Source organism: Nyctereutes procyonoides, unplaced genomic scaffold (assembly GCF_905146905.1).
Source record: "Nyctereutes procyonoides isolate TBG_1078 unplaced genomic scaffold, NYPRO_anot_genome, whole genome shotgun sequence".
In the NCBI taxonomy this organism is placed as follows: domain Eukaryota; kingdom Metazoa; phylum Chordata; class Mammalia; order Carnivora; family Canidae; genus Nyctereutes; species Nyctereutes procyonoides.
This window is the reverse complement of record NW_026575140.1, coordinates 48,363,895-48,389,899: the sequence shown is the minus strand read 5'-3', so window position 1 is coordinate 48,389,899 and position 26,005 is coordinate 48,363,895. Positions and strand designations below refer to the sequence as shown.

Genomic DNA, 26,005 nt, shown 5'->3' with positions numbered 1-26,005 from the left:
CTGGAACTCTGCCCTTGGAACCTCATATAAGGGAAATCACACAGTTGTAACTGGCTTACTTCGCTCAGCATAATGACTGTGTATCCTCAGGGTTCATGCATGCAGCCCACATCAGACTTTTCCTTATAGATGAGGAGGTATTTCCTCGGACACACAGCCGACTTGGCACAAATGGAAGACGAGTGGCGTGAGGTTCAGGGTACTGGTTCTCACCACTTCTCCGCTTTAATTCTTCCACCCCAGCCGGGAGCTTCTTTGGCCTCTGTAGGAAGCGCAGAGGTTTGGGGCCAGAGGGGACCTAAGTCGGCTGTCTCCTGCAGGTATTATGGTGGGACCGAGTTCATCGATGAGCTGGAGATCCTTTGTCAGAAGCGAGCGCTGCAGGTCTATGGTCTGGATCCTGAGTGCTGGGGGGTCAACGTACAGCCCTACTCAGGTAGGTAACTGCCACATCCAGCCAGGTCTGGGCAGCCCCCTGCATTCTCTGAGAGGAGTCCCAAGAAGGACTTCCCATAAATGAGAGTGAAAAATAAGCTAAGCCTCTCCTGGGTCTGTGGGTCTCTTTCCATTGACCTTGGCTTGCCCCTGACTCACCCCTCCTGAACTCCTGTCCCTTGGTCTCGGGGTTTGCTGCAGGGGAACCTCCAGGGAACTGGGGGCTGCACAGTGGTGCCAGGCTTGTTCTGTCCACTCTTGGTGGATGGTCTGGTGGCCAAGCTCTGGGGTCCTGCTTGGGGCCTCACAGGCAGAAGTCATCGTACTTCCTCTGGTCTGGCGTTCCAGGCTCCCCTGCCAACTTTGCAGTGTACACTGCCCTGGTGGAGCCCCACGGGCGCATCATGGGCCTGGACCTGCCCGATGGGGGCCACCTGACACACGGGTTCATGACAGACAAGAAGAAAATCTCTGCTACGTCCATCTTCTTTGAATCTATGCCCTATAAGGTAAGAGTGGGTTTCTGTCCGTGGCTCTGCAGTCCTTTTCCTCAGAAAGTCTCCAGGTCTGCCCTTGTAGGAATAGGTGGTCCTGTTCCTAAGGTGCAAGAGGAAGTGTCCCTACCTTTCGCCATCTGTCACCTCCCTGGCCTGGGGATTCCTCAGGCATTCAGAGCACACCAGGGCAGCTGAAGCCTAGGGAGACAGGTCAGGGAGGCAGCGGAGGAGGTGGTGGGGGCTGCTCCAGAGCCAAGGGGCAACGCCAGCTGGGATGATGACTCTTGGCACCCAGGTCAGCTGCAGCCAGACCCCTGGGGATCAGGGACAGCCATGCTCGGAACTTCTGGGCCACCAGCTACATCCTTAGCCCTGGCACCAGCAGCCCCACCATCGGCACACAGCCCACCAGGACAGCTGGCCCCTGCACCCCGCCGCCCCTCACCGACCTATCAGCTAGCTGCAGCCTATATGAGCTGTGTGCCTGGCGTGGGGCCGGCACGTATTCCTGTGGGGCCCTTGTCATTATAAACAGTTTGGTGGAACAACGCACAGAAGACCCGTGGGCTCCCAGGGGGCATGGTAGCTGATGTGTAAAGGTGCTGCCGGTGGTGCTGGGGACAAAGGCAGTAACCCTCACACTTGGCTATGGGGCAGTCCATGCCCCTGGCAACCCTTTCTCGCATCCAGAAACCATTTCTTCCTGGTGTTTTATATGCGGTGGGCCGTTCCAGGTTTGTTCACGTGTCCCACCACAAGCAGAGGTCACAGTGCATCATTGTGCTGGGCTGAGTGTCAGCCACGGGATTTTACTCTTTGAAGAAGGCCAAGCCAGTTTTCCCTCCTGGCATTCTGTGGTCTTTGCTGCCTCCCCTTAACTGTTCACCCGTTGTTAGCCTTTGGCTTGGTCCAGTGACCATGTGAGTGCTTCTGGTGTGCAAGTGACAGTTCACTTCTTGTTAGGGAAAGCCCAGGCATTTCTGGCTGCTAGTATCTTCGTTGGCCAATGCTGACCTTGGAGATGGATTTTGAAACGTGATCCTAGCGGGACAATGCTCTGTCTTTGTACATAGAACACAAAACCTGGTTTCTACAGTTTCTTTCACTATGGAAAGAACGGTGGCAGAGAGGAATCACAGACTTGTTTTCTGATCTTAGGTGAGGCCTCGGGCAGCCTTACTCTTTAACGCAATGTCCTCCATTACCCCAGAGTCCCTTCTTTTTTTAAATTAATTAACTAATTAGAGTAGGCTCCATGCCCAGCACAGAGCCCAATGTGGGGCTTGAACTCAAAACCGTGAGATCAAGACCTGAGCTGAGATCAAGAGTCGGATGCTTAACCGACAGAGATACCCAGCCCCCTGCACCCTACTACAAGAATCTCTTCTGGGTGTTAGCAAGCTTGGGGCCGCATCCCAGTCTCCTTCAGCCGCCCCGCATCTCTGACACATATGCTATGCAGGCTGCAGCCCCATGGGTGCAGGCTGGAGGCTCAGTGGTGGTAGGCCTGCAGGGATGTGGAGTGGTGGGACCCTGGAGCTTGGCCAGCTTGGGCAGCAGGAAGCATAGCTCACCTGCCAGTGGGGTGCCTGTGAGCACCGGGCCTGGTGCAGAGAGGAGGACACAGACCTGACTGGCCTCCGGCAGCAGCTGCCTTGTTCCTCCTCTTCCCCAGCCTGCCTCCCTGCCCGGCCTCTCCTAGCCCCTGCCCTCTCCGTGGGGCTCTCTCACCCTCCAGGCAACTGCAGGCATGCAGAGCCAGCCAGGCATTTTATCCTCCCGGGAAACAGCAACTCGAACCTCCATCCCTCCCTCTCTCCCGTGTCCAACGAGTCCCCTCTCCGGAGGTCCCAAGTGACAGGGGAGGCCCCATTCCTGCCCCTCTACGCTCCTCTGGCCCCTCTGCAGTTTCTTACAAATACTCATGAATTTTCCCTGGAGCAGTAGGCTTACTGTCGAATGTTTAGGATTTTTTTTAAAAAGAGAAAAAAACTTAAAAAAAGCCAAAATGTAGAAGAGTAGGAGGAACAACACATTTGGGGGGGTGTATAATGTCTTTAAAAACTTTTTTAGAATTATGGCCATGTTTTTGCTGTGGTCCAGCTGTTGGTTTTTTTCTTTTTCTTTTCTTTTTTTTTAAGTTTTATTATTCATGAGAGACAGAGAGAGAGAGAGACAGAGAGAGAGAGAGAGGCAGAGGAAAGAGAAGCAGGCTCCATGCAGGGAGCCCGATGTGGGACTCGATCCTGGGACCTTGGGATCATGCCCTGGGCCAAAGGCAGATGCTCAACCACTGAGCCACGCAGGCGTCCCTGTTGGTTTTTCTCAAGGTAACAGTTTCCCTGCCAAGTTCAGGTGACTGAGAAAGAACCAGTTCATTCCCTCTGAAACAGAACCACAGGTGGTCCTCTGCCTGCCTTTCCAGATGATGTTGGTTGCACATGAGCTTCTGTGACCATGTGGGATTGGAAGTGCTTCTTTTCATTCTGGAAGGGTAGCCACCACACCTGAGCGTTGCCCCAAGGAGGAAGGGGCTGTAGACCATGAGGCTCCTCCACTACTTCCTCCCCAGAGAGCTCCCATGCCTCACTCCACGAAAATCTTTTGCTTTGATTTTCACTTCCCCTTGGCATAGATGCTTTAATGCAGCTTTAATACGCTGAGTTTGCAAAGACATGCATTGCCCAAGAGGAAAACAAAATTGCTTTATGTTTCCCATGTAGATGGATCCACGGTCTACCTGGAATGATTTCTGTGGGGTGCAGTGGGGTGGGTGTCTAGATAACACTGTTTTCCACATGGACATCCAGCAGACCGGGTGCCACTTACTGGAAGACTATCCTTTCCCTGCAGCATTACCATTTAGTCCTTGATCAGATGACCCTCTGTTACAAGGGGTGCTGTTTCTGGGTCTCTTCTGTTCTTTTCCTTCCACAAACATGTGCTGCTTAATCACTGTAACTTTTTGAATTTTTAAATTTCTCTAAGTAATGCTTTGTGTGTGGGCACCTGGGTGGCTCCTTGGTTAACCATCTGACTCTTGATTTCGGCTCAGGTCCTGATCTCAGGGATGTGAGATCGGGCCCCACATGGGGCTCCACACTCAGCGAGTAGTTTGCTCGTCTCTTTCCCTTTTCTCTTCTTCTCTTCTCTTCTCTTCTCTTCTCTTCTCTTCTCTTCTCTTCTCTTCTCTCTCTCCCCCCACCCTACCCATCCCCCTACTTGCACACTGTCTCTAAAATAAGTAAGTCTTTTATTAGATATTTTATGGATTTTGAAACTAATGTAATATTAGTAGTATCGTTAAAATTCTGTTTCCCTTGGGATGCCTGGGTGGCTCAGCAGTTGAGCATCTGCCTTTGGCCCAGGGCGTGATCCTGGAGTCCCAGGATCGAGTCCCACATCGGGCTCCCTGCATGGTGCTTGCTTCTCCCTCTGCCTGTGTCTCTGCCTCTATCTCTCAAGCATAAATAAATAAAATATTTTTTAAAAAATTTCGTTTCCCATTTTTTGCTGCTTATATGCATGGATGTAACTGGTTTTTGGCTTTTGACCCTACATCTAGCGATCTTGCTAAACCTAGTTACTAATTCTAATAGTTTGCCCCTAGAGGCTTGTATTTTCCAGGGACACTGTCATGGTTTCTGTAATGTTAGCTTTTTACATCTTCTGATCTTGTGTCTCTATTTCTTTTTCTTGCCTCTTTGTATTTGGACTAGAAGAGCTGAAGGCAGCATATTGTCTCATTCCCAAAGGTAACAGCGTCTTAGCACCTGCATTGCAGGGGTGCATGTTTGTTGCTCCCATTTCATTCTGCAGTGGCTCTTGGGTTCCTTGTCCTCGGTGGTAGAGGCCCCAGGACAGGGGCTCACTTTTCCTCTGGGGACCCCTCAGGGCATCCTGCCTCCTTGAGCGATAACTTGGCTGTCCACACCACTTTTGTAGGCCAGATACACGGTACCCCATCTCACCCTCAAGTTGCATCCTAGGACAGTTTTCCTGTGTTTGTGGTAGAATGGAGCGAACAGGCTTTGGGCAGGTGGAGGAAGTCATCTTGGCCTTGATAGCTGGCATGAGTTTGGGTGGGAAGGCAGGCACGGTGTGCTGGAAGATGCAGCCCGAACCTGCTGTCTCTGTGACATTCCACAGGTGAACCCAGAAACTGGCTACATCAACTACGATCAACTGGAGGAAAACGCACGCCTCTTCCACCCGAAGCTGATTATTGCAGGTGACGAGTCAGGGGTAAAGGAACTGTACCTGTCAGCAGCTCCCAGGCCTCTTACAAAATAATGATGTCGGGGGGACACCTGGGTGGCTCAGCGGTTTGGTGCCTGCCTTTGGCCCAGGGTGTGATCCAGGAGACCCGGGATTGAGACCCACATCGGGCTTCCTACATGGAGCCTGTTTCTCCCTCTGCCTGTGTCTCTGCCTCTCTCTCTCCCTCTCATGAATAAATAAATAAAATCTTAAAGAAAAAAAAAGGTACCAATTAAAAAAAAAAAAACCCAAAATGATGATGTGGGGATGTTCTCTAGCTCACTGCTAGTCTCTGCCTCAAATAGCTGGGCCTCTTGGGTCTAAGTATATTCTTTTCTTTCAGGACAAATATCTGTTTGCCCCCCACTTAGTACAAGGTGGAATAAGATCTGAGGCTGTTCTCAGAGAAGCATCTAGAAATGTTACCACTAACTAATTGATGGAGTTAATAATAGGGGCTGTCCCAACTGCTGTGAAGAGGCACCTGACATGAAGAGGCAGGTCTGAGTGGTTGCCTTTGGCACAAAGATGTTTTCTTTTTTTTTTTTTTTTTAAAGATTTATTTATTTATGATAGACACAGATAGAGAGAGGCAGAGACACAGACAGAGGGAGAAGCAGGCTCCATGCTGGGAGCCCGAAGTGGGACTCGATCCCGGGACTCCAGGATTGCGCCCTGGGCCAAAGGCAGGTGCCGAACCGCTGAGCCACCCAGGGATCCCCACAAAGATATTTTCTAAGGGTCTTTTTCACTTCTGTTCTCAGAGATGCTGAGGGAGAAATTTCCAAGCTTTCAAATCTGCCTATCCAGAGGCACCTTTGCAGGTTTGCACTTCCGGTGACTCTCAGCTGGCTGTGGGTATCTCTGACTGGACTGTGTCACCTTTGCCATCTCAGGAACCAGCTGCTACTCCCGAAACCTGGACTACACCCGACTGAGGAAGATCGCGGATGACAACGGGGCATATCTCATGGCCGACATGGCGCACATCAGCGGGCTGGTGGCTGCGGGTGTGGTGCCCTCTCCCTTTGAGCACTGCCACGTGGTGTCCACCACCACCCACAAAACCCTGAGAGGCTGCCGAGCCGGCATAATCTTCTACAGGAGAGGTACACTCTGGGATGTGGGGTACTGGCCAGGTGCTGGCATTGGTCTCCTCTGGGGTTCATGTTCAGTTTGGGAAACTGGGAAAATTCCTTGAAGTGTCCCTGAAAGGGCTACTTAGGAGGGGGCAATGATAAGTCTGCAGAAGAGATCTGGAAGGAAGTTCGGAGCACAGCTCTAGCCTCATTCCTTGGTGTCTAGGTCCTGGGAGAGGAGGAAAGTATGGTGCTGTGGGCCAACCAGTCCTCCCCACAAGACACAGGTGTCAGAGCCAAAGGAAGGTGTACGTGGCTGGCCAGGGGCCATCAGAGGCCTCACTGTGCAACCTTCCTCTGGTGAACTTACTGTGGTCCAGCATGCCTCTCGCAGAGAGAACGACTCACAGTAATCAAACCACAAGACATTGATGTATAAACCTTAGTTACCACTGTAGTCCTTTTAGTGAGGATTCTCTGTTGAACACCTGAAACCCATATCTAAGCACTCCCTTTATTTTGGGATTCCCACACTGAGGAAGCCAGATTTGTGATCAGATCATCCAGCCCATGGTGAGATCAGATGTCCACACACTTGCAGAGAAACCAGCCCTCGGTGGTGGGGTCTCTCTCCCCTGCAGTCTCCTTGCCTGGCCCCCTGGCCAGGGCTCGACACACCCACATGCCCACTAGCCTCCTCAGTGCGCTGCTGTCTCTGAGGGTCTTCTTTAGTTGTATCGACGTTCTGAGACGGGCAGCCATTCCCAACTGCCTGGGAAATGTTTGTTGCTTCCCACTGAGTACGGCTAGCCTGGGCAGCTCCTGGTCTGCACTGTGTGATCCTGGGCTACTTGTACAGCCTCTCTGTGCCTCGTTTCCACACCTCCTGAGTGGGGATCGTAATAATAGCACCTGTCCCTTCAGACTAGTGTTGGGAGCAGTAATTAATGTATATAAAGTGCCTAGAGAAGTTCCTGGCTCACAAGAAGCTCTGTAGACACATTAGTAACTACAACTGATTATTAACTTTTTTTTTTTTTGGAAAGGAATCCTAGTCCCCATTAGAGCCATTATTATATAATTAATATATTTCATTATACAAACGAGTCTTCTCTCCTTCAAAGTAATCATCTTGGAAGACTGCTCTCTTGGACACGTCTTTGAGGAAATACACCCAAGGCACACTCTTTGTTACAGTGTCAGTGGAGGGAAACTTTTATCCTTTGATTTCATCTACAAAAGAGTGGCCTGGCTCTTGCTCTGCCAGCAAGGGGCCCTGTGCTCTGCAGCATTATAGACCAGGTCTTGCCTCCAGGACGAGAGGCCAGGCTTGTGCTCAGCAGCCCACAGCCAGTCTGGATTTGAGTCTGGGTAGGGAGAAGACTGAGGGGACAGTCCATCTGGCCCATCTGCTGTTCCCATTTTATTATTTTCCTTTATCCAGGAGTGCGCAGCGTGGATCCCAAGACCGGCAAAGAGACCCTGTACAACCTGGAGTCGCTTATCAACTCTGCTGTGTTCCCAGGCCTGCAGGGAGGTCCCCACAACCACGCCATTGCTGGTAAAATGTCATCAGAGTCAGCCCAGAGCCCTCGGGTGGCACTTGGGGGTGCACCCTCACCCATGGCAGCCCCTGTGCCAGCTAGTGGTAGAAGTTCCTGCGCCTTTGCTCATCTGTGGCCCCTAATTCCCACCTCACCTGTCCACCAAATGTGTGCCAGGACTTGCACGTTGGGGAACAGCTAGAGCAAACTCTCTGTCTGGGAAGTGCTAATGAGGAAGAAAAGGGAATCTGGCAACTGCAGCCAGGCAGGAAGGAGGGGGATTGATGACCACTCTGCCCAAATGGCCGCCCCTGGCGCAAAACTGTCAGGTCATCTTCTGTAAAATAGCTAGGGCCCTCTTTAAGAACCAGCGGGGAAGGAGTTTAACAATTGGAAGACGGCACGGCAAAGGGAGTGAGGGATGAGTATCCAAGCCCTGCGAGGGCGAGTTGCTTGTGCCAACACCCTGACCCTCACACCGCTGACCGAGCTCACCCAGCAGTCTGCCAGTGGCATTCCTTCTGTATGCAAGTGGCTTGGGAAATCTGTCATCTCGGAGTTGCTCCAATGTCTTCTTTGGAACAAAGCAGTTTGGTAGAGGAGCCCAGGGTGAAGGTATCCAAGCTCCATCTGGAGAAGCACTGTGTTTTTGAGGAGGGAAGGGGGGCAGCAGGGAGTGGGTGAATCTCAGCCCCTGGGGGGAGTCAGGGGCAGGTCCCATTCCACCTTTACGCCTCTAAACTCCATGTCTGGCTTCTTCAGCTCTTGGGGTGATGGGATCACCCACTCTCCAGCCACTCTGGGCCTTTTCCAGTCATTTCCACCAACCCTGATGGGAGGCTTCTGTGCCCACACTTAGGCAGTGCTTATTTTGTCTTCTTCACTTTCTGTGCCCTGTTCAAGCAGCCCTTGGGATCGAACAAGGGGCTGGATGAGTCTAGATGTGCACGTAGAACAGGTCTACACCACTCTCCCGGCCTCAGGTTGGGAAGATGTGGATAATTTGGCACCAAAGCAGAAGCTTTCTATTGGGCAGTCGAGTTCTCATGTTCATATGCTGAGCTTAGAAAGGACGTAAAATCCATCCTGCAGAAGAGCAGCTTCCCTGTGTGATCTTACAGCAGACTCCCATGCCCGGAGGAAACTACCTTGAAAGGTACCTTAAAAGCAGCTCCTTAAAAAGGAGAGGTCTGAGGTTTAGCCAGGTAATCGTAGGGTTAAAAATATATACCATCTGTGGGGAGGAGTATAATCTACCCTCTGGGGGGGTGAGGGGACAAAGCAAGGAGCGGAAACCAGGGGCTTGGACTCCTGGTCCCCTCTGCCTTCCTGACCCCATCTCTTTCCCGCCAGGGGTCGCTGTGGCCCTGAAGCAAGCCATGACTCCGGAGTTCAGACTTTACCAGCACCAGGTGGTGGCCAACTGCCGAGTTCTGGCTGAGACCCTGATGGAGCTGGGCTACAAAGTGGTGACAGGTACCAGCAGAAACCCCGGGGAGGTGCCCCTGGCTCCTTGGGGTGGCATTGAAGCCTTGCCCTCGGACACTGTGGCTACAGTGGCCCTGGGCGCTGTGGCAGCAGCCATGGACAGTTTGTCACTGGCATGGGAGACCACAGGAGAGCTTTGTGGAAGGCGTACCTGAAGCTCACCTGAGGGAGGGCAGGTACCAGTGCTCACATGGCTCGTGGCCAGCAGAACCATGATCTGGAATAGAGCAGGACCCCAGCACCGTCTCTACAGCAACACCTCATGCCATCCCTGGGGGGTGTCTCCAGGCACCCCTGAAGGTCAGGGGACAGCAGGCCCTCCCACCAGGAGTTCACAGGGAGTATGTTGTGCCCATGTTTTCTTTCATACAAAAGATAGTGGCGCTGAGTAACCTCCTGTGGGGTGGACTTTGCAGGTGAGGCCCACTCAGGGTGCCGTCCACGTGTGTCACTGTAGGTTCACACAGCCAGGATGGCATTCTTTTGGCCGACTTTGTGATCTTGAGGGACAGCTTCGTTCTTCTGCTCCAAGGCTGCTGTGTATGCTGCAAGTAGGGTGGTCTAGGGAGGTGGGTCCTGGCATTCTGCAGGCTCGGGTGCCCACGCCCGGCCTGCTGCCCTTCTCGGGGATTTCAGGCCCCAGTCTAAGGAGTGGGCTGCCCACCAAACTGTTGGTGAGCAGCAGAGCTGGGACACACACTGGGTCCTCAGCAGTCCCGGGGGTGCCTCTTCTCTGGTTCACTTCTTTTTTTTCCCTTCTCTCCTTTCTCCTTCATCCTCCGTATCTTTTGGGAAGAAAGCCCTAGAAATCTCGGCACGGACTACAACCTTCAAGGTCCCTTGGGTCACTCTTTGTCAAACTTGGCGGTACACAGCAACCCCCCAGGCACCCTATTAAAATGCAAGTCTTATTTGGCAGGTCTGGCTTGGCGTCTGTATTCCATCCAGCTCCCAGGTGATGCTGGTGTGGGAACCACACTTGGTCTTGGGAAAGGTTAGGCCAGACTCCCTCTGGTTACAGACAGCACATGGCAGCCCCGCAGCTTGGCTCTGTCTGAGGCCTCCCATGAGTCTCAGGAGAGAGGTCTCCACCTTCCTGAGCTCCCAGGCCTGCCCGCACCCCTAGTTCACTCTGCTCCGAGGACACACTGCAACTGGCGGAATTAGATACTGGTGACGGAGAGCCAGCGTTTGTGATAACCCACTTTGTGCCCAATGCGGGCAAAATGCCACAGATGGCACCATGTTGAGACATCACGGCAGCCTTGTGAATTATTGCTCTTATTTTATAAATGGACATCTGGGGTTCCAAGACGTTGAGCTGCCTAAAGCCACAGGAAGTAAGGGGGCACAGCTTCACCTCTAGGCTGTGGGGTCCAGAGCTAGGTGCTGAGTCCAACTGCCGTCTTTGAAGTCACTGCTGTTGGTCAAGTTAATGGCCTGGGATTCATGAGATTTTGAAGCAGAAAGATGCAGGTGCTTGAAAGACCACTGCATGGCCTTGGGCCAGTTGCAGAAACTTTGGAGCTTCAGTAGGCTCATGTGGACCACTTTGATAACACCTTAACCAGTGTTAACCTGGCAGGATTAGGGTAAGACACATGGCAGACCAGCAAAGCCTGGCACCTACCATGTGCTCAGTGAATGCTGCAGTCAGCCACCATGACCGTGAATGCAGCCGCTGCCTGCCACTCTGACGCTGCCTTCGAGGGAGCCTTCCAGGTGGATCTCGGAGGCACATGGGGGAACTCCCAAGTGATCATTAAGAGCCAACAAGAGCTACCAGGGGCACTGAACAAGCTGTCACTCCCCAGACAAGCTGCCAGGCCCTTCGCCGGCACCTGGTGCCACATTACCAGTGGGCAGCGTGGGCCGGGAAAGCTCCCCCAGCCTCACAGTCCTCTGCCCATCTCCAGGTACCCATTGTAAGCTACTGTCTTTTCTCACAATCCTGTGGCCCTGGGGCATCCTTTATTTAGCAGAGGATTGAAGTCTTACAGGACCCACAGTAGGGGTGCTCACCTTCTGACCTTGTCTGCCTGAGCCTCCTTCAGCCCTACCCTCACTTCCTAGGGAGGGAGAGGTACCTTCACTTGGCACGGAGTCAGTTTTCCACATTCTTACATGTCCAACTTGGTTTTCCAGGTGGTTCTGACAACCATTTGATCCTCGTGGATCTCCGCTCCAAAGGTACGGACGGTGGAAGGGCTGAGAAGGTTCTAGAAGCCTGTTCTATTGCCTGTAACAAGAATACCTGTCCAGGTAAGAATCCTTGCTGGTCTCTTCTTCTGTACCTCTCCTGACTTACTGCATTTCTTTTGGCCAAGGTTATAGCTGGTGGTAATTTGGCTCTGGGGACAGACACTCCAGGATTTTGGAGGGGTGTGTACAACATCACGCAGCATGGTGCAAAATCATGGCTCTCTCCCATCCTGCTCATTCCGACACAGCTGTAACTGTGCCAGGGACAGAGGAGGAACTGGGGAGGACTGCTCACAGGTGCCACGGGTGTGTGGATAAGGGAAGTGGGGCCTCTGGAACAGGCCGGGTTTCTCAGGGAGTTATAGGAAGAGTGTGGGTGATGCATCTAACACAGACGGATGCTAGCCTCACTTTGGGGAGCAAGAACCACACCACTGAAAGCAACCTCCTGTTTCAGTACCGTGACCCTAATGCGCTGCTCTCTCCCTTTGGGCATTTAAATCAGCAGCACGCAGCTTCCTAGATACAGCTGGCACCCAAAGGCCAATTTTTTTGGCCAAGCGTCTTAAATGCACGGCGGTCAGTGGTGAGTTGGGTGTGGCCCAGGGACAAAGCCTGTTTATCTTGAAGGTGACAAAAGTGCACTGCGGCCCAGCGGACTGCGTCTCGGGACTCCAGCGCTGACATCTCGAGGACTTTTGGAGAAAGAGTTCCAGAAAGTAGCCCAGTTTGTTCACAGAGGTAAGGATAAAGGTTTGGAAGTCAGATATCCCGAACTGTGTATGGATTTCTGATTGCGACTGAGCAGTTGGACACCCAGCCACTGAAGGATGTTCCTGGTCCGGGCTGAGGGCTTGGGGACGACAAGAGATAGCAAAAATCACTTTACCAAACCATCTAGGCTGAGAGGTTTGTAAAGTGGTCGGGCCCAAGGAAGGGGGCACACCAGAATCGTTTCTGAGGTCAGCCTTAACACCTCTGGCTGTCCCGCGCTGGCTGCTGGGAACATACTGGCAGCTGAGCCTCGGGTGTGTCTCAGGCCCACTGAGCCGCAGCATGGACCCATTTTGTCTCTTGCCGGCACAGGGATAGAACTGACTCTGCAGATTCAGAACGACATCGGTGCCAGGGCCACCCTAAAGGAGTTCAGAGAGAAACTGGCAGGGGACGAGAAGCACCAAAGGGCCATCAGGGCTCTCAGGGAGGAAGTGGAGAGCTTCGCCTCTCTCTTCCCTCTGCCTGGCCTGCCTGACTTTTAGAGGAGCCGCACCTGCCCAGGAACCACCTGCTCGAGGACCCGGTGCCCTTCTGAGAAGAGACAGGAGAGCTGCCCTACACGGGACCGACTGCATCGACTGCTTTGTGCCCCGAGGGGGTTTCTTTCTCCGCTTTCCTCACTCCTTCACAAATCAAAATTTGTTTTTAAGACCCATTGTTAATAATTCTGGGACAAGTTACTAAGGCATTTAAATTATCCTTTCTCTTAGCTGTATAAAAAGTTCTTCTGGAAAAAATGAAGTACTTAGACTGGATTCAGGGCTGACGGTTAGAAAGACCCCAGGAGGTGTACTTGCGCTTCTCTGAGTTACTGGCCTTTCCCCACACCCTGCGAGGACAACCTCCCAAGTTCAGAGCTGCCACGAGCTGCCCCTTCTTCACGTCTTGTTAGGTGGAGGATTGCTAAAGGAAGACTGAGGATTGTCATCACTGAGGGAAATTTTGAAGCTTCTGGTGATTTCTATACAGGGTGCCGCCCACTATGGTGGGAGGTTCTCCACAGCAGCTCAGGACATCTTGGAAACGATCTCTTTCATCCCCCACCCCTGGGGGCTGCCAGGTGTCATCAGGTGTGAGAACCAATGGTGGGGGTTGGGGGGGGGGGCTTCCTGCCCTGTGCCAGGTAACCAACCCCCTCCTGTAATCAGGAAACCAAATGTCACCTTCCCAGAGAAACTTTATTTTTCACAAAGCCGAAGTGCAAAACATAGATGACCATTTTTAATAAGCACAATCGAATTTTTAACCACAGAATGTCTACAAGAATTATAGCTTTAAAAAATACAACCAATTTTTATATTTCAAAAATATCTGAACTCAAATAAATTAATTTCTTAAAAAGTACACTTCTCATACTATTTGTTTGGCATTTACTCTGGTTAGACTCTGATGCGGCCACACCCAAGAGCTGCTGTCACGCACGTGTTCAAGGTGTGCGTGCACTGCGATGCCTGCAGCTCCTGGGGTGGTTAGGACTCACATTCACACGCATGGACAGAGGGACATGCAGTAATAAAATAGCTTTCCAAAAATAACAGCTACGAATTCATCACAGACTATGCTTTTCACTGCAGCCTTAAAAGATGGCATGTTTTCAACCCAACCTGTATAGCCAGCCAGCAGTTGGGCAGTCAGTGGGCGAGGCACCCCGTGGTCCTGCCTGGAGGGTGCCCCTGGGGCCTGGGGTCCAGCATGTGATGGATACTGGGGACTCCAGGGGGTGTGGGTGACATACAGTCCCCAAATCTCTCTGCCTTAATTTTGGGAACCATGATGTCACCAAGCTAGTCTTCCCTTCAGGGAGCCTGGCTCCTCCTTCAACTGAACACAAAAGGAGAGCCTCAAGACCCTTGCTGAACAATTACTCCCAGGAAGCTGGGGCTCCATGCCCCACAGCTGTATTCACTGCAAAGCGCTCACTCTGCCCCCCACCCACACCCCACTTCTTCCTTCCCCTGGCCATCACCAAACCTTAACAGGTAGGACTAGATTAGGTCAATGCTCACAGCTTTCTCCTCTGAGGGCTCAGGAAAACTTGGTGTGCTCAGACCTTTTCAGCTGAGACTGGTTTTCTTTCCAGCCAGTAGAAATTTGATGCTTTTTCCTTCTTACAGTCTGTTAATACTGTTACCTCTTTTTAAAGATTCCAGTTTTGTCACTTTCTATCACAGTATTGGGGAAAAGCCAGAAAGCTGGCTGGTTGGCTTCAAAGCACAAACCAAGGCACTTTCTTCTGAGCTTTCTAGGGAGATGAGAAATTAAAACTGGACTGCTGGCTTGGGAGACCAGTTCCTCTGAAGGTTGTCCATGCTTCCCCATGGGCTCCCCAGCAGCTGAGGGTTACCAGCTGTGCAGCAGCATGAGAAGCTGACCTGCTTGGCAACACCAGGTCCAGGGAGGCGGGGGCATGCGTCCAGCACTGCTGGAAGAGTGGGTGGTTGGTGTGCACGCAATCTCTTTAAGCCTCTGGAAACCTGTCACAGAGCTGTAGCAGCCTTGGCACTCAGAGTACCATCTGTTGGTCTTCCTAGGATTTGAACTGGGATGTTATTTGAGGTCGAAACCTACAAATAATACCTTGAACGTAGCAACAAAGAAGTTAAAAGCTTGATGGGAAATGACGAGAAAGCTATGATAATCCATTTCCAAATTCTGGTGCAATTCAGAGAATTTCAGCCATTGCGGTAAATTGTGGACAAGTCACAATTTTTAAACTCCAAGGATCCCACTAAAGGAGCAAGGTCCCCAGGGAAACAGGGAGGCGTGAGGCAACAGCTCAGGCTGGAGCGTCCCGAGGGCCAAGGTGCTACAAAGGCTTTGATTCCTCTCTTATACAGAGCTTCTGGAAAGCATGACCGCAGCACCGCTAGCCTCATCAGGCTGCTCTCAACCTGGACCTGCTGAAAGAGGGGTGGTTGGGGATAGGGGAGCGGTACCAGATTGGAAGTAAAGTTGAAATAAACGTTAGACACACTTTTGGTGTCTGGGCCTTCAGAGGGAGTGGGGACTGACAAAGTAGTAAGAGGCACTGATGTCCTCTATTTTCTGCAAAGTGTTTTTTAAATGTCTGATTTGAGACAAACCTCAAAGGAGGCTGAGGCCCCACTGCAAAGAGATCAGCCCCACTGCATAGGACTCCCCACCCTTAAGATTTACAGGTGCGGGATCTCTAGTGGGTTCCAGTTCTCCAAAGTGGAGGGGGTCTGGGAAGGGCATCTCCACTGTCTCAAGTGCCTGCCCAAACTGGCTCAGTCCCAGGGCCACAATGAAATCCCTTTGGAAAGAAACATACTTGGCATCAAGCAATCCTTTGAAACGGCCACAGTGAAAAGTTAGACTTTAACCAAAATGTAAAACTTGGAGTCTACCCACTGGTCTGTGTAGCTAACTTCATTTCATGAATGAACGACTCCAGGGAGACACTCATTTGCTCTGAGGCTGGCCGTGGCACAAGGCACCCCTGTTCTGTTCACACCCGACTGGTCCCTTGCTCTGAATCCTGGGGCCTCCAGAACCATCCCTGAGACAGAGCTTCCACACCAACCCCCTCCAGAGTGACTACTTTAGACCACAGCAGCCAATGGCTTTAGCTTCTGGAAGGCCAAGTATGACTGATCTCCTGCCTCAGTCAGTTTCCCAGGTGATGGCACTGTTAACTGCAGAGTCCATGATGGTGTGAAACGAGAAGGGAAGCCATGGTGGTGCCAAGGATCGCCTTCTCTGTCTTGTCCTCTGGACCCCAGAGGCCTTCCTGTGCCTTGGAGATAAAGCGTCATAAGGTCATGTCCCTGGAGGCCTAAGCAGACAGCAGTGAGCCTCCCAGGTAGAAAACACAGCAGTGTCTTGAACTCGAGAGACCGAGGCAGCAACGGAGGGGGAAGCCCATGGAGTGCGACAGGCTTCCTGCGCAGCCTTCCCCACATGCAAACACACGTCACGTTTCTAAGCTGCCAAGACGTTCCTGGCAACTCTTCTGTGTGTGAACATATGCAATGGGCACAGGTACAAAGAAAACCCATGAGATGTAGACATACCATCTGCTACAGAAGGTTCTTTCTCAGGCATAGCCTCAGAAGCGAACTCACACACCTGCCAGGACAGTGGGCTCTGACCAGGAGCCCATGGGCTGTACCCTCCTGCACAGAACCCAGGCCAGGAGGGGACCATAGGAGTGATGTGACACAAACCCTTCTTGGCTCCCCTATGTGGCCTCAGTGCTGTGCCACAAAAGCGGACAGGTAGACAGGTCTCAACAGCAAGACCCCAAACTATGCAGTACACGGTGCCAGGAGATGCGTACACACATGCTCAGGAGCAACCGCTTTGTGGCTGCTTCAGGTCTGTTTTATCACAAGTGTCTTAGAACAAATTAAAAAGCAGTAATGCTAAGAGTTATCCCTACTTGGAGAAAAAAAAAGCAGCCATAAAAAAAAAAGTATAAAAAATTCAAGGTTGCAAGAAACCTCCATTTACAAACCAACAGCAACTGTGTAAGGAGTGTCAGGGAGGTCAAGGTGGGTGACCCGGGGATCTTCTTCCCTGAAGGGAGGACTCACATGGGGCTGGGAGCGAGCTGTGGTGAGGTGAGCGTACCTGGGGGACCTGCACGGGGCAGGAGTGAACAGTGGTGAGGTGCATGTGTTTGAGGGGATGGCATGGGGGGCGAGAGTGAGCAGTGATGAGTGTGTATCCCAGGCCCATGTGGGGCAGATCCATGAAGACAGCCACACAAGGTGGCATTCCTCATTCCTGAAGGAGACCCTGGCCGTGGGTTCTCACCAGACAAGCTGCCTCCCCAGACGGACCAGCTAAGCAAAACCCTGCTGTCACTGTGCCCACAAGACCCTGTGAGAGGTAGTGAAGTGGTTGCAAAGATTTGCGGTGGGTGGAGGACTGGGGTGTGACCTCGGCCAAGTCCCAGCATGTCTGCAGACCTTCCCCAGGAGGACAGTTGGACTCAATACTGCCAGAAAGGCTGGTGGGCTGGGCCCCAGAGGCCTGCTGGTTCTTCATCACTTACACAGTGCTGATGACCTCGTGGCACCATGGCCCTGCCTGTTTCCTGGGCTCTCCAGCTGTGAGAGTGGTTCTCACAAATAAGGACTAGTGACTAACTCTAGCCACTCCTGCTGACCCAGGGGAACCAGCTGCAAAGCCCACCACAGGCACTTCCATGCCTAGTGAGGACTCAAGGACCAGACAGGGTGCTCCTCGCTTCCCCTGCTGCCTGAGGGCCCAGAAAGTTCTGTGTTTGCTACCACCCAATGAGGCAGAGCTGCCTCCCCTCCATCTCACTCATTCAGGGGCCTCCTCCTGGGATGCTGGGCTGTAGGGTACTGAGTGAAGGACCCCAGCTGGGATCTGAATGAGGCAATGGATGTTCTATTGTCCTGTTTCCCACTAAACCATTCCAGTGAACGGGGTGCTTCACCCCTTGATTTGCTGCCCAAGTGTTTGGGAGCTAAACGTGCCGGCATACTCCTCCTGACTGGGCTTCACCTTTCTGCCCCTCATCCCACCGCATCGAGAGAATGCTGACTCTCTCCTGGCCTGGTTACCAGTTCCCAGGAAGCCAAGCGGCTCCCTCCCAACCCCAGGGGCCACACCTCACCAGGCCCAGCGACCTGTTACCATCCTTTCCAATGCCTTCGGAGAGCCAGGTGCTCGCCTCTGCCCAAGTCCAACTCCCAAACTGCCTGAAGCCACCCAGGAACCAGGGCTGCCATCTTGGTTTCCCTCCTACAGATGACAACGGAAGTCTAAACAGCTCAGAGGCCTGCTTGCTCATGCTCACCCCTCCCCTTCCCTCCCCATACCCTGAGTCCCAGGTCTCGGTCACAGTGGCTGGGGCTGACCTCAGATCTTGTACAAAAAGCTGGGGACGTAGTCGAACCTGAGTGTGGGGTGGCTGGTTCCAGGAGCCTCCTGTGTGTAGTGTAGCTTCAGCAGCTCAGCCAGGTACTGGACCACCTTAGCATCTTCGTTCACCAGGCCCAGGTTCAGCTTCAGGAAGCTCGCCTGGCGGCTGGCAACCAGTTCCTCTGTCTCCTTGTCATGGGCAGGCAGGTGCAAGTGGTGGCAAAAGGTGTAGAGGAAGGCCTTGGAGCAGAGCTGGGTGAGCATGCTCTGGACGTGCAGGTAGTAGGTGCTGCCCCGCTTGATCTGAGTGCGGTGGTCTGCCAGCCGGGGCACAAGGATGCCTCTGTAGAGGGGGCAGCGCAGGGCCCTGTTGTCCAGGTCCAGGACACTTGTGTAGCGGCTGTAGCGGCTCAGGGCATGGAGGGTGCCAGCACTGGCAGGGGATGCCACTCTGAAACACACAGGCCAATGTCAGGAGGAAAGGCTGGGGGCGGGGCTTCCTGTCTCCGGGTAGCTCCAGCACACTCACTGGGCTCTTTCTGGAAGGCAAATTTGATCATGATGCTCTTCAAAGGGCGCCTCGCCACCCTCATGACCAAGTTCAAGTGCCTTGGCGTGTCCCACAGGCCCTGTGTGACCTGCTTCCTGCTGGCCTCTGAGGCCCCATGTTACCCCCATAATGACTTCCTTGCAGACATGCCAAGCTTTCAGGAAGGCCTCAAAATCACAGGCCTCTACACTCTGCCCAGAATACCTTTCCCTTCCATTTGGACTTGTTTCTATGCCAACTCAAACCTGACCTGGCTGTCCCCGATCCCCTCCCTCTGCTTCTCTGCTTTCTTGCTTGGTGACCTCAGCCAAGTTCCTTAACCCCTCTGAGCCCCAACTGTAAAACAGATACCAGGTCCTGCCTCATGTGGCTACTGCAGAGACAAAATTGGTCCTGTTTAGGACAGCATCTGGCCCTCACTATCATCAGCCTGGCACCAGTCAGTGTGCTGTCTCTGGTCTCCTCTCTCTCCCACAGTACAGAGCTTCTGCAGACGGGGGACTAGCAGATTTGGCCGCCTGACCCACCGTCCGCTACCGTGCCCGTACAGCCGAGGCAGACAGGGCTTGCTCAATGAGGGAAGGGGGTCAGGGTAATCAGCCCTAGCAAGCAACTCTTTAAAACCCTCTGGATCAGTTTTCCCAGAGCAGCCAGTCACCTTGCAGTCTGGCAAAGGTCTGGCCAACCAGAGATTTCACAGATGGACACACATCCGGAATTTAGGGCTTGTGTTAGGCCTAACGTATTGTGTACAGAGGACTGACAGGCACTTGGGACCACGGTAATCTCATTATATTTTTTCCTTCTTGGCTGTTGTTATCTTCTCATACAGTTACCAGCATCTACTATATAACCAGGCAGTGACTGGGGCGTGGAACAGGCAGTGAAGAACGAGCCTGGTGGGGCTGGGAAGAAAAGACATGCACACAGTACACCAAGAGAAGGGAGGCCTGGGGCCACAAAAGTCCTGCAGGAATGGCCTCAGAGCTGGGCCTTACAGCAAAGGTGGGCTGAGAACCTCGGACAGCATCCAGACCACACGAGAGCAGGGTCACAGAGACAAGAAAACGGAGAGCTACAACAGGCCAGGTGTCCTTAAAACCATGAAGAGAGCAGAGGGCCGTGGACCCCATCACATGGGCGATGAGGAGGCAGGGCTGGCAGGTGGCTCACTGGCTTCTTGGGGACACAGGACTCCTCAGTCAGCTCCCGAGACACCCCTGCCTTCCCCAATCCCAATGCTGGGGTAGCCTCTGGACAGGTGCCAATGCTGAGGCCCAAAGAGGGGCTGTCCCTCATCTAAGGTCCCCCAGCTAGAAAGTGGCCGACCAGGGACACACCCAGGGCCTCTGACCCCCCACTAGCACTTTCTCCCATCAGACAGTTCTGTCCAGGGCTTATTCCTGCAATGTGGTAAACAAATACAATTATCCTTCATTTTGATTGAAAATGATGGGAAACCAACATGATTATCTGCTCATCTCATACCCACAAGTGATGAATCCGACTCTTGAGCACCTCCAGGCAACAGAGGTTGCCTACCTTAGCGGAAAAAAAAATCAAGAGCCAATGAAAGTGGCAGTTGGAGGGGGGTGAGAGTCTTTAAATTAAAAACAGTTCATTGTCTGAGCTGGTTTTAGCCTGAGTCAAAGGACCTGAGATGGGACAGACCCTCCTGGGTCACAGTTCTGGGACTCCAGATTCACCCAGCACATGACATCAACCCCCTCTAGAGCTGAGCTCCCCCAGGGGCAGAAAGGCCACACAGAGGCCTTTCTCCTCCTCCTCCTACTCCTTATCCTCAGATGGGCCTCGGTCTGCCTCCCAGTTGCAACACTGGTTCTGCCTGCTGGGGTGTCTCACCACCTATATCCACAGCTCTGAGCACTTCAAAGGGCAAGCATGGCACGGGGATGTGACCCTTTCCTGCAGTGCCACACGGTGAGCATCCTAAGCCCTGCTCACAGGCGTGTTCAACAAGCTTTGTTGAATGAATGAGAGGAAAGGAGAGAACTGGCCCAAATCCACACGACAGATAGTGGGAACATCTGGACCAGAGCTTGCAGCACCCACTGTGCTCCTCCCCGACCGCCCCAGGGCCATGACTCCACAGCTTTTCATCTCAGAATACGTTCATGTCGTATTTGTTGCTTGGGTCCCAGGAATTCTCTGGGAGAGCTGTGGCAGATCCAGTCCCCACTCTGGGAGTGACACACTCCCTTGGGAACAAGGCCTCCAACCTCTGCCCACGGTATCTCGCACCAGAGCAGGACCCTTTGGAGGCAGACCTTGCCAGTAGCCAACATCTGTGCCCACCCAGGTTTGAGAAGGACAGCAACGAAAGACACTTCCCCACTCAGAGCCATCTGCAAAGCTCTCATCTGCCACTTCTGATGGGTCTCTCACCTTCACAGAGGACGCTTATAGGGTCTAAGGCCTCACTCAGCGCCTGCTGCCTCAGCCTGTCTCCCTTGAGTCTGTGTGCATCCCTGTTAGGTTATCAGAGACGCACTCACACTGATCAGACCCAGCCCAAATGCAATGGGCCTTTCCACATCCACCCTCACGTGGCAGGTCTTAGCAGCTGCACCTGCAGATAGAAACAGCCTTGGAATCAAGCTGGCGCGGGGCCCCTAGGTGGCTCCATCAGTTAAGTGTCTGCTTTCGTCTCAGGTCATGATCCCGGGATCCTGGGATTGAGCCCCATGTCAAGCTCCCTGCCCAGCAGGAAGTCTGCTTCTCCCCCTGCCCTGCTCCCCGTGCTCCTCTCCCTCCCTCCCTCTGTCTCTCCTCAAATAAATAAATAAATAAGTAGTCTTAATAAAAAATAAAATGTAGTTTTAAAAAAAGGAATCAAGCTGGCAGAGCTGGGACTGGCATCAAGGACCCCCATGAAGACCATGCTTGCCCGTCACGGGGATGAACACTGGTAGGGCTGGCCCCAGATTCAGACCACCTCCCACCTCCTCTTCTGCCTCAGGGACGCCAGCTACCCACTTTTGCAGCCCCACACTTCATGAACTGATCACAGCAGGCTTCCCAAGGCAGCCCAGCCTGGGCCTCGGAATCCTCCACACAGCACTCCAGCCAGGTACCCCACGGAGTCGAGCTGGCCTGAGAGATGACCACCTTCTGCCATCCCGGCGCATTCTAAGGACGGAATTTCAGGGAAAGCTTCTGGAAAGGGCTATGCCGTCCTGAGTCTGGCCCTGGATAAGCCAGCTGACAACAGACAGATGTACGATTTAGATTCTCCCTCTCTGGGGGAGAAAAAGGGAAAGGTCAAGGATTGGGGTGAGGGAGTTACCTGGAGGAGAGCTATGTGTGTGCCAGGGACACTGACCCCTTATTCCACCAACATCAGCGCCAAAAGCTATCCCTGAAAAGCCCTTGCCTTCCTGGAACAGATGCGTTAAACCCAAGCAAAGAGCCGGCATCAGCAGAGGCTTGGGACCCTGGGAGGAAGGCCAAAGTCTGCAAGGACACCAGATGCTGTCTGTCACTTCCAAGCCTGCGTCTGCACCCAGAAGCAAGGACTCCACACGGTGGTTTCTTGTGTGGCCTGAGGAAGGGGCTTGTCCGGGTGACTTGGCCATGTCACACCAAGTCCCCATGTCATCACTCTTCCCCTGGCAAGCTCACCCTCCTGGTGACTCAAGTCAAACACCCCAAGCCTTCCCCAGGCGCCCCACTCCCTCACTTCCCACACATCACTCAACCGCCCCCTTTGTTTTCTCAGCATGCACGATGCACCTGCTGTTGGAACCCTCCTACAGCAAGGCTCTGGTCCCCCATTTCCCCTCCTGAACTGTGGATTCTTCCAGGGTGGTGGGTTTGCTCATGTACCCCCAGATGGTACCCCAGCACCTGCCAACACCGCCAGTAAGCCAAGGCCTGATGTGGAAGTGACGCTTGCTTATGAGCCACCACCACGACCCTGACGAAAGCCTAAGGCAGCAAGACTTAGAGCGGGAGCCATGGGACAGACTCTGCAAAGGAGCAGACACAAGGTGACTTGGGACATGGGGACCTCACTATAGCAGATGCAAAAGGAAAGTCGGAAAATGGAAACAGTTTCTGATGGCAGTGAGACAGAAATCCTTTTTCTCTCCCCCTGTAGCCCAGGAAGCTGTGTCAGCAAGTGCAAAGCGGGGTGCAGAGAAGGGGATGGGGAAACTGAACAGGGTGTACCCTGAGGGAAAGAGGCCCTTGGGCTAGACCACCGGTCAAGCTGTATCTGAAAAAACAAAATGAATCTCCGAAAACACAAGTAACAAATGGGAAGATAAAGTAGAAAGCGTTCAAAGAGAGAAGGAATTGGCTCTTGCATTTCCTTATTAAAACAGACTTCTAGGGGGGGAAAAAAGGACAGCCTTCTAAGGAAAATAGGACAGTGGAGTAAAAGCCACGGGAGCCTTCAGATGTTCCCGTCACCAAAGACAGCTGCCACCTTCTAGGACTACCAACAGCCCTTTCTCAGAAGCAGATCTCTCCTAGGTCATTTACACCATAGTATAAATTTGAGAATCAGAGAGAACCTGAGATCTAGAAGTTCCCCAAACTTTCCTGTATGCCAAACAGACTCCAGGTCTTACCCCAGACCAATTGAACCAGAATCTCTGGGGGATGGAACCCAGAAATCCATGATCTAAAAAATTCTCCTGAATAATTCTGACAGGGCAGATCACAGACCAGGGTTGGCAACCACTCTGGATAGGAACTGCAACCCTTCACTAGCAGGATGAGGAAACAGGCGGCCAGAGAAAGGAAACGATCTGCAAAAAGTTAGAGTGGGCTGGTGTTGGGGGTCCTGTCTGGAAGCCAGGTCGTCCAATTCTGAGCCCACCACACAAACCTGGTTCACCACCCCCAGAGGAATATACACATGAAGTCTCATCTCTAGCTGGACAGGGCCCTTCCCCACCATAGGTGACCAGTTACCTCTGCAGGCCGATGAGCTTCCATTTCTGAAAATCCGTAATATGCAAAGGAGAGGAGATCCAGTGCTTCACAGGTTTGGCATGACGGCTGTGGTTAGGGACAAAGATTGACAGTGCCGTCACCAGCTTCCTCACTATGGCCTCGTCCTCCCCCAGGACCACAAGTGTCCTCCCGCTGAGGAGGGAGTAGATGGCCGGGTGGGCAAAGGGGTACTGACGGATGAATTTTAAGGCGTTCTGGCCAGCCCTCTTTTTATGCCTCTCAGAAGAGGGGCCAGGAGGATAAGCAGAGGAGGGAGTCCTGTCTGAGCTGGTGGAGGCTATACTGCTCAGATTGCTGGTAGTGTCAGAGTTGTCCAGGCTGCTCTTGCTGACATCCCGGCTAGCCAGCAGGTGGTCTGGATCCAGCTCATAAGCAGGAAAGCCCTCAGAACTGTTGTCTTGGGAAGGGTTGGCATTTTCCACCGCAAAGTCTACGTGGAATCCCTGATCCTTCTGCCTGTAGCGCTGTGGGGGGATGCTCACAACTCCATCCTGATCCGAGGGGGTGTGGGCTGGGGTGGAAAGGGGCACCCGCAGACTCTCACTCTCCTTCCCAATGCAGCAGGACGAGTCTGCTTGTGACGAGGTGTTTTCTAAGCTGCCCTCCTCTGCCTCACCCAGCTCTGGTGGGCTGACACTTGCCTGGAAGTGGATGGCTCCCTCACTATCATCTGCATACGATTCTTCTTCGTTAATGGCACTTGGGTAGCTGGCCTTAAAATCGTCAGGGATGAGGGCTTCAGAGGGGCAGGTGCTGAGGACCTCAATACTGTCCTCGCTGATGGTCCTGTGGCTGACCACCTTGCTCCGGACCACCTGGGGGCTCAATGGCACGGTGAGGCTGGCCTGGCTGTCAGATTTATCTAGCAGAGAGGTGGACTTCTCCGTGCCCAGAACCTCGATGCTTTCGCCACTGCTGATGCTCCCTTTCATGTCCATATCTAGATAGTCCAAGCTTTCCTGGGGATCAAAACTGCTCATTTCTGTCACCTCCGCTTCCCTGTACTCATCTCCAAGTTCCTGCTCCATCTTTATCGGCACAGACTCCACACTGGACTTGTAAGAACCAACGCTAATTAACACTTGAGGGATCGGACATTCTTCCAGAGACCTGGAAGGCAGCCTGCCTGGAGTGGGTTTAGGGGGTGTGCTCTCTTGTTTCTCTACCACCCTGTCATCAACCTCCACAAAATCTTCGAAGAGGAAGTTGGTTATGTGCTGTTGTTTTAGAAGTGCTCTGTCAATCTGGCTGGTCAGGAGGTAGCACAGGTCTCCTCTGAACATGTGTTCTATGTGGTTGAGCTGGGCCAGGGTCTGGGTAAAATATTCAGTGTCACAGAGCTCTTCCAAGGTCTTCAACTTTTTGTCAAAACACTTAGTGGACTTTGCTTTGATGAGTTTAGGGGTATAAGCAGGTCTGCAGGTGTAAAGGTCTGTGTCAGCACACTCATCAGTGTTAGAGGTAGTGGCTGGCTGGCTGGCCTGATCCTGGGCGTGCTCCATCTCCCCAGAACACAGAGCAGACCCCTTCAACTTCCGATGAGGGTACGAGCGGATCTGCTTCAGCAGGTCCTGATGTTCAATGATGGATTTCTCTACACTAGCCAGTTCGTTGGCTTTCTCAATTGCCTGAGATGAGTAAAAGCCTTTGTCATTGGCCTTCTTCTGGATCTCCGTTTCTGTGTGCAGCACTGTCCTGGTGTAATCCAAGTCTTTCAGTTTTTTCTCAAGTTCTCCCGCAAATGCCTTCCTGTTGCCTGTCTTCAAGCACTCAGAAGCTTTGGAAAATTCAGCTGAGAGCTCCTGAAACTGCTGCATGATCTTGTGTTGGTCTGCTGAGATATAAGCCATGCAAAAGGGCCTCACAAAGCCCCGGGCCTCCAGGTCATACAGGGTAAGGTGGTGCACATATGCAAACGCTCCCTCCTTGGAATCTCCCAGCACCACCTTGGAGTCCTCCACAAAGTTCAGCTTGGGATAGGCAGAACCAGGGGGGTGGCCCACAAAGGAGGCCTGGTAATCCACAGACATGATCCGCAGGGAGAAGTAATTGAGATCAAAAGTACCAAAAACTTTGGTGTCATTGGGGATGGTCAGCAAGGGCTGGGGTCCCACCTGCTCAGAGAACTCGGAAATAAGGATGAAGTCCCTAGAGAACTTGGCCCCGGACAGTTTGGACCACGGGTTGGCTCCCTGGCTGGCGAAAGGGAAGAGCGGCACCGAGTACTCCTCGGGCAAGGCGGGCTCATTGTAAGGCTCCTCCTCGTACTCCTCCTCTTTGGTGAAGGCCACCACGTCAGGGGCGCTGATCATATTTCCAGATATACGGAGA

The 26,005-nt window shown here is 52.8% G+C and overlaps 2 protein-coding genes across 3 annotated transcripts in view; one reads left to right on the top strand and one right to left on the bottom strand.

The window, feature by feature from the left end:
* The window catches only part of SHMT1 (serine hydroxymethyltransferase 1), a 26,814-nt gene extending 13,186 nt beyond the window's left edge, over positions 1-13,628 (top strand). For both annotated transcript variants that reach the window (XM_055306023.1, XM_055306022.1), the window contains exons 4-12: positions 321-436; positions 784-944; positions 5,082-5,163; positions 6,089-6,301; positions 7,716-7,832; positions 9,169-9,291; positions 11,449-11,565; positions 12,136-12,246; positions 12,592-13,628. In XM_055306023.1, coding sequence (XP_055161998.1) covers positions 321-436; positions 784-944; positions 5,082-5,163; positions 6,089-6,301; positions 7,716-7,832; positions 9,169-9,291; positions 11,449-11,565; positions 12,136-12,246; positions 12,592-12,764 — 1,213 coding nt within the window. In that variant the 3' untranslated portion in view covers positions 12,765-13,628. The remainder of the gene's footprint in view (positions 1-320; positions 437-783; positions 945-5,081; positions 5,164-6,088; positions 6,302-7,715; positions 7,833-9,168; positions 9,292-11,448; positions 11,566-12,135; positions 12,247-12,591) is intronic.
* On the bottom strand, positions 13,442-26,005 carry SMCR8 (SMCR8-C9orf72 complex subunit). The gene is made up of 2 exons (XM_055306021.1): positions 23,633-26,005; positions 13,442-18,592 (listed from the first exon to the last, which is right to left on the bottom strand). The coding sequence occupies exons 1-2, from the start codon at positions 25,984-25,986 to the stop codon at positions 18,139-18,141; spliced, it is 2,808 nt and encodes a 935-aa protein (XP_055161996.1). The 5' UTR covers positions 25,987-26,005; the 3' UTR covers positions 13,442-18,138.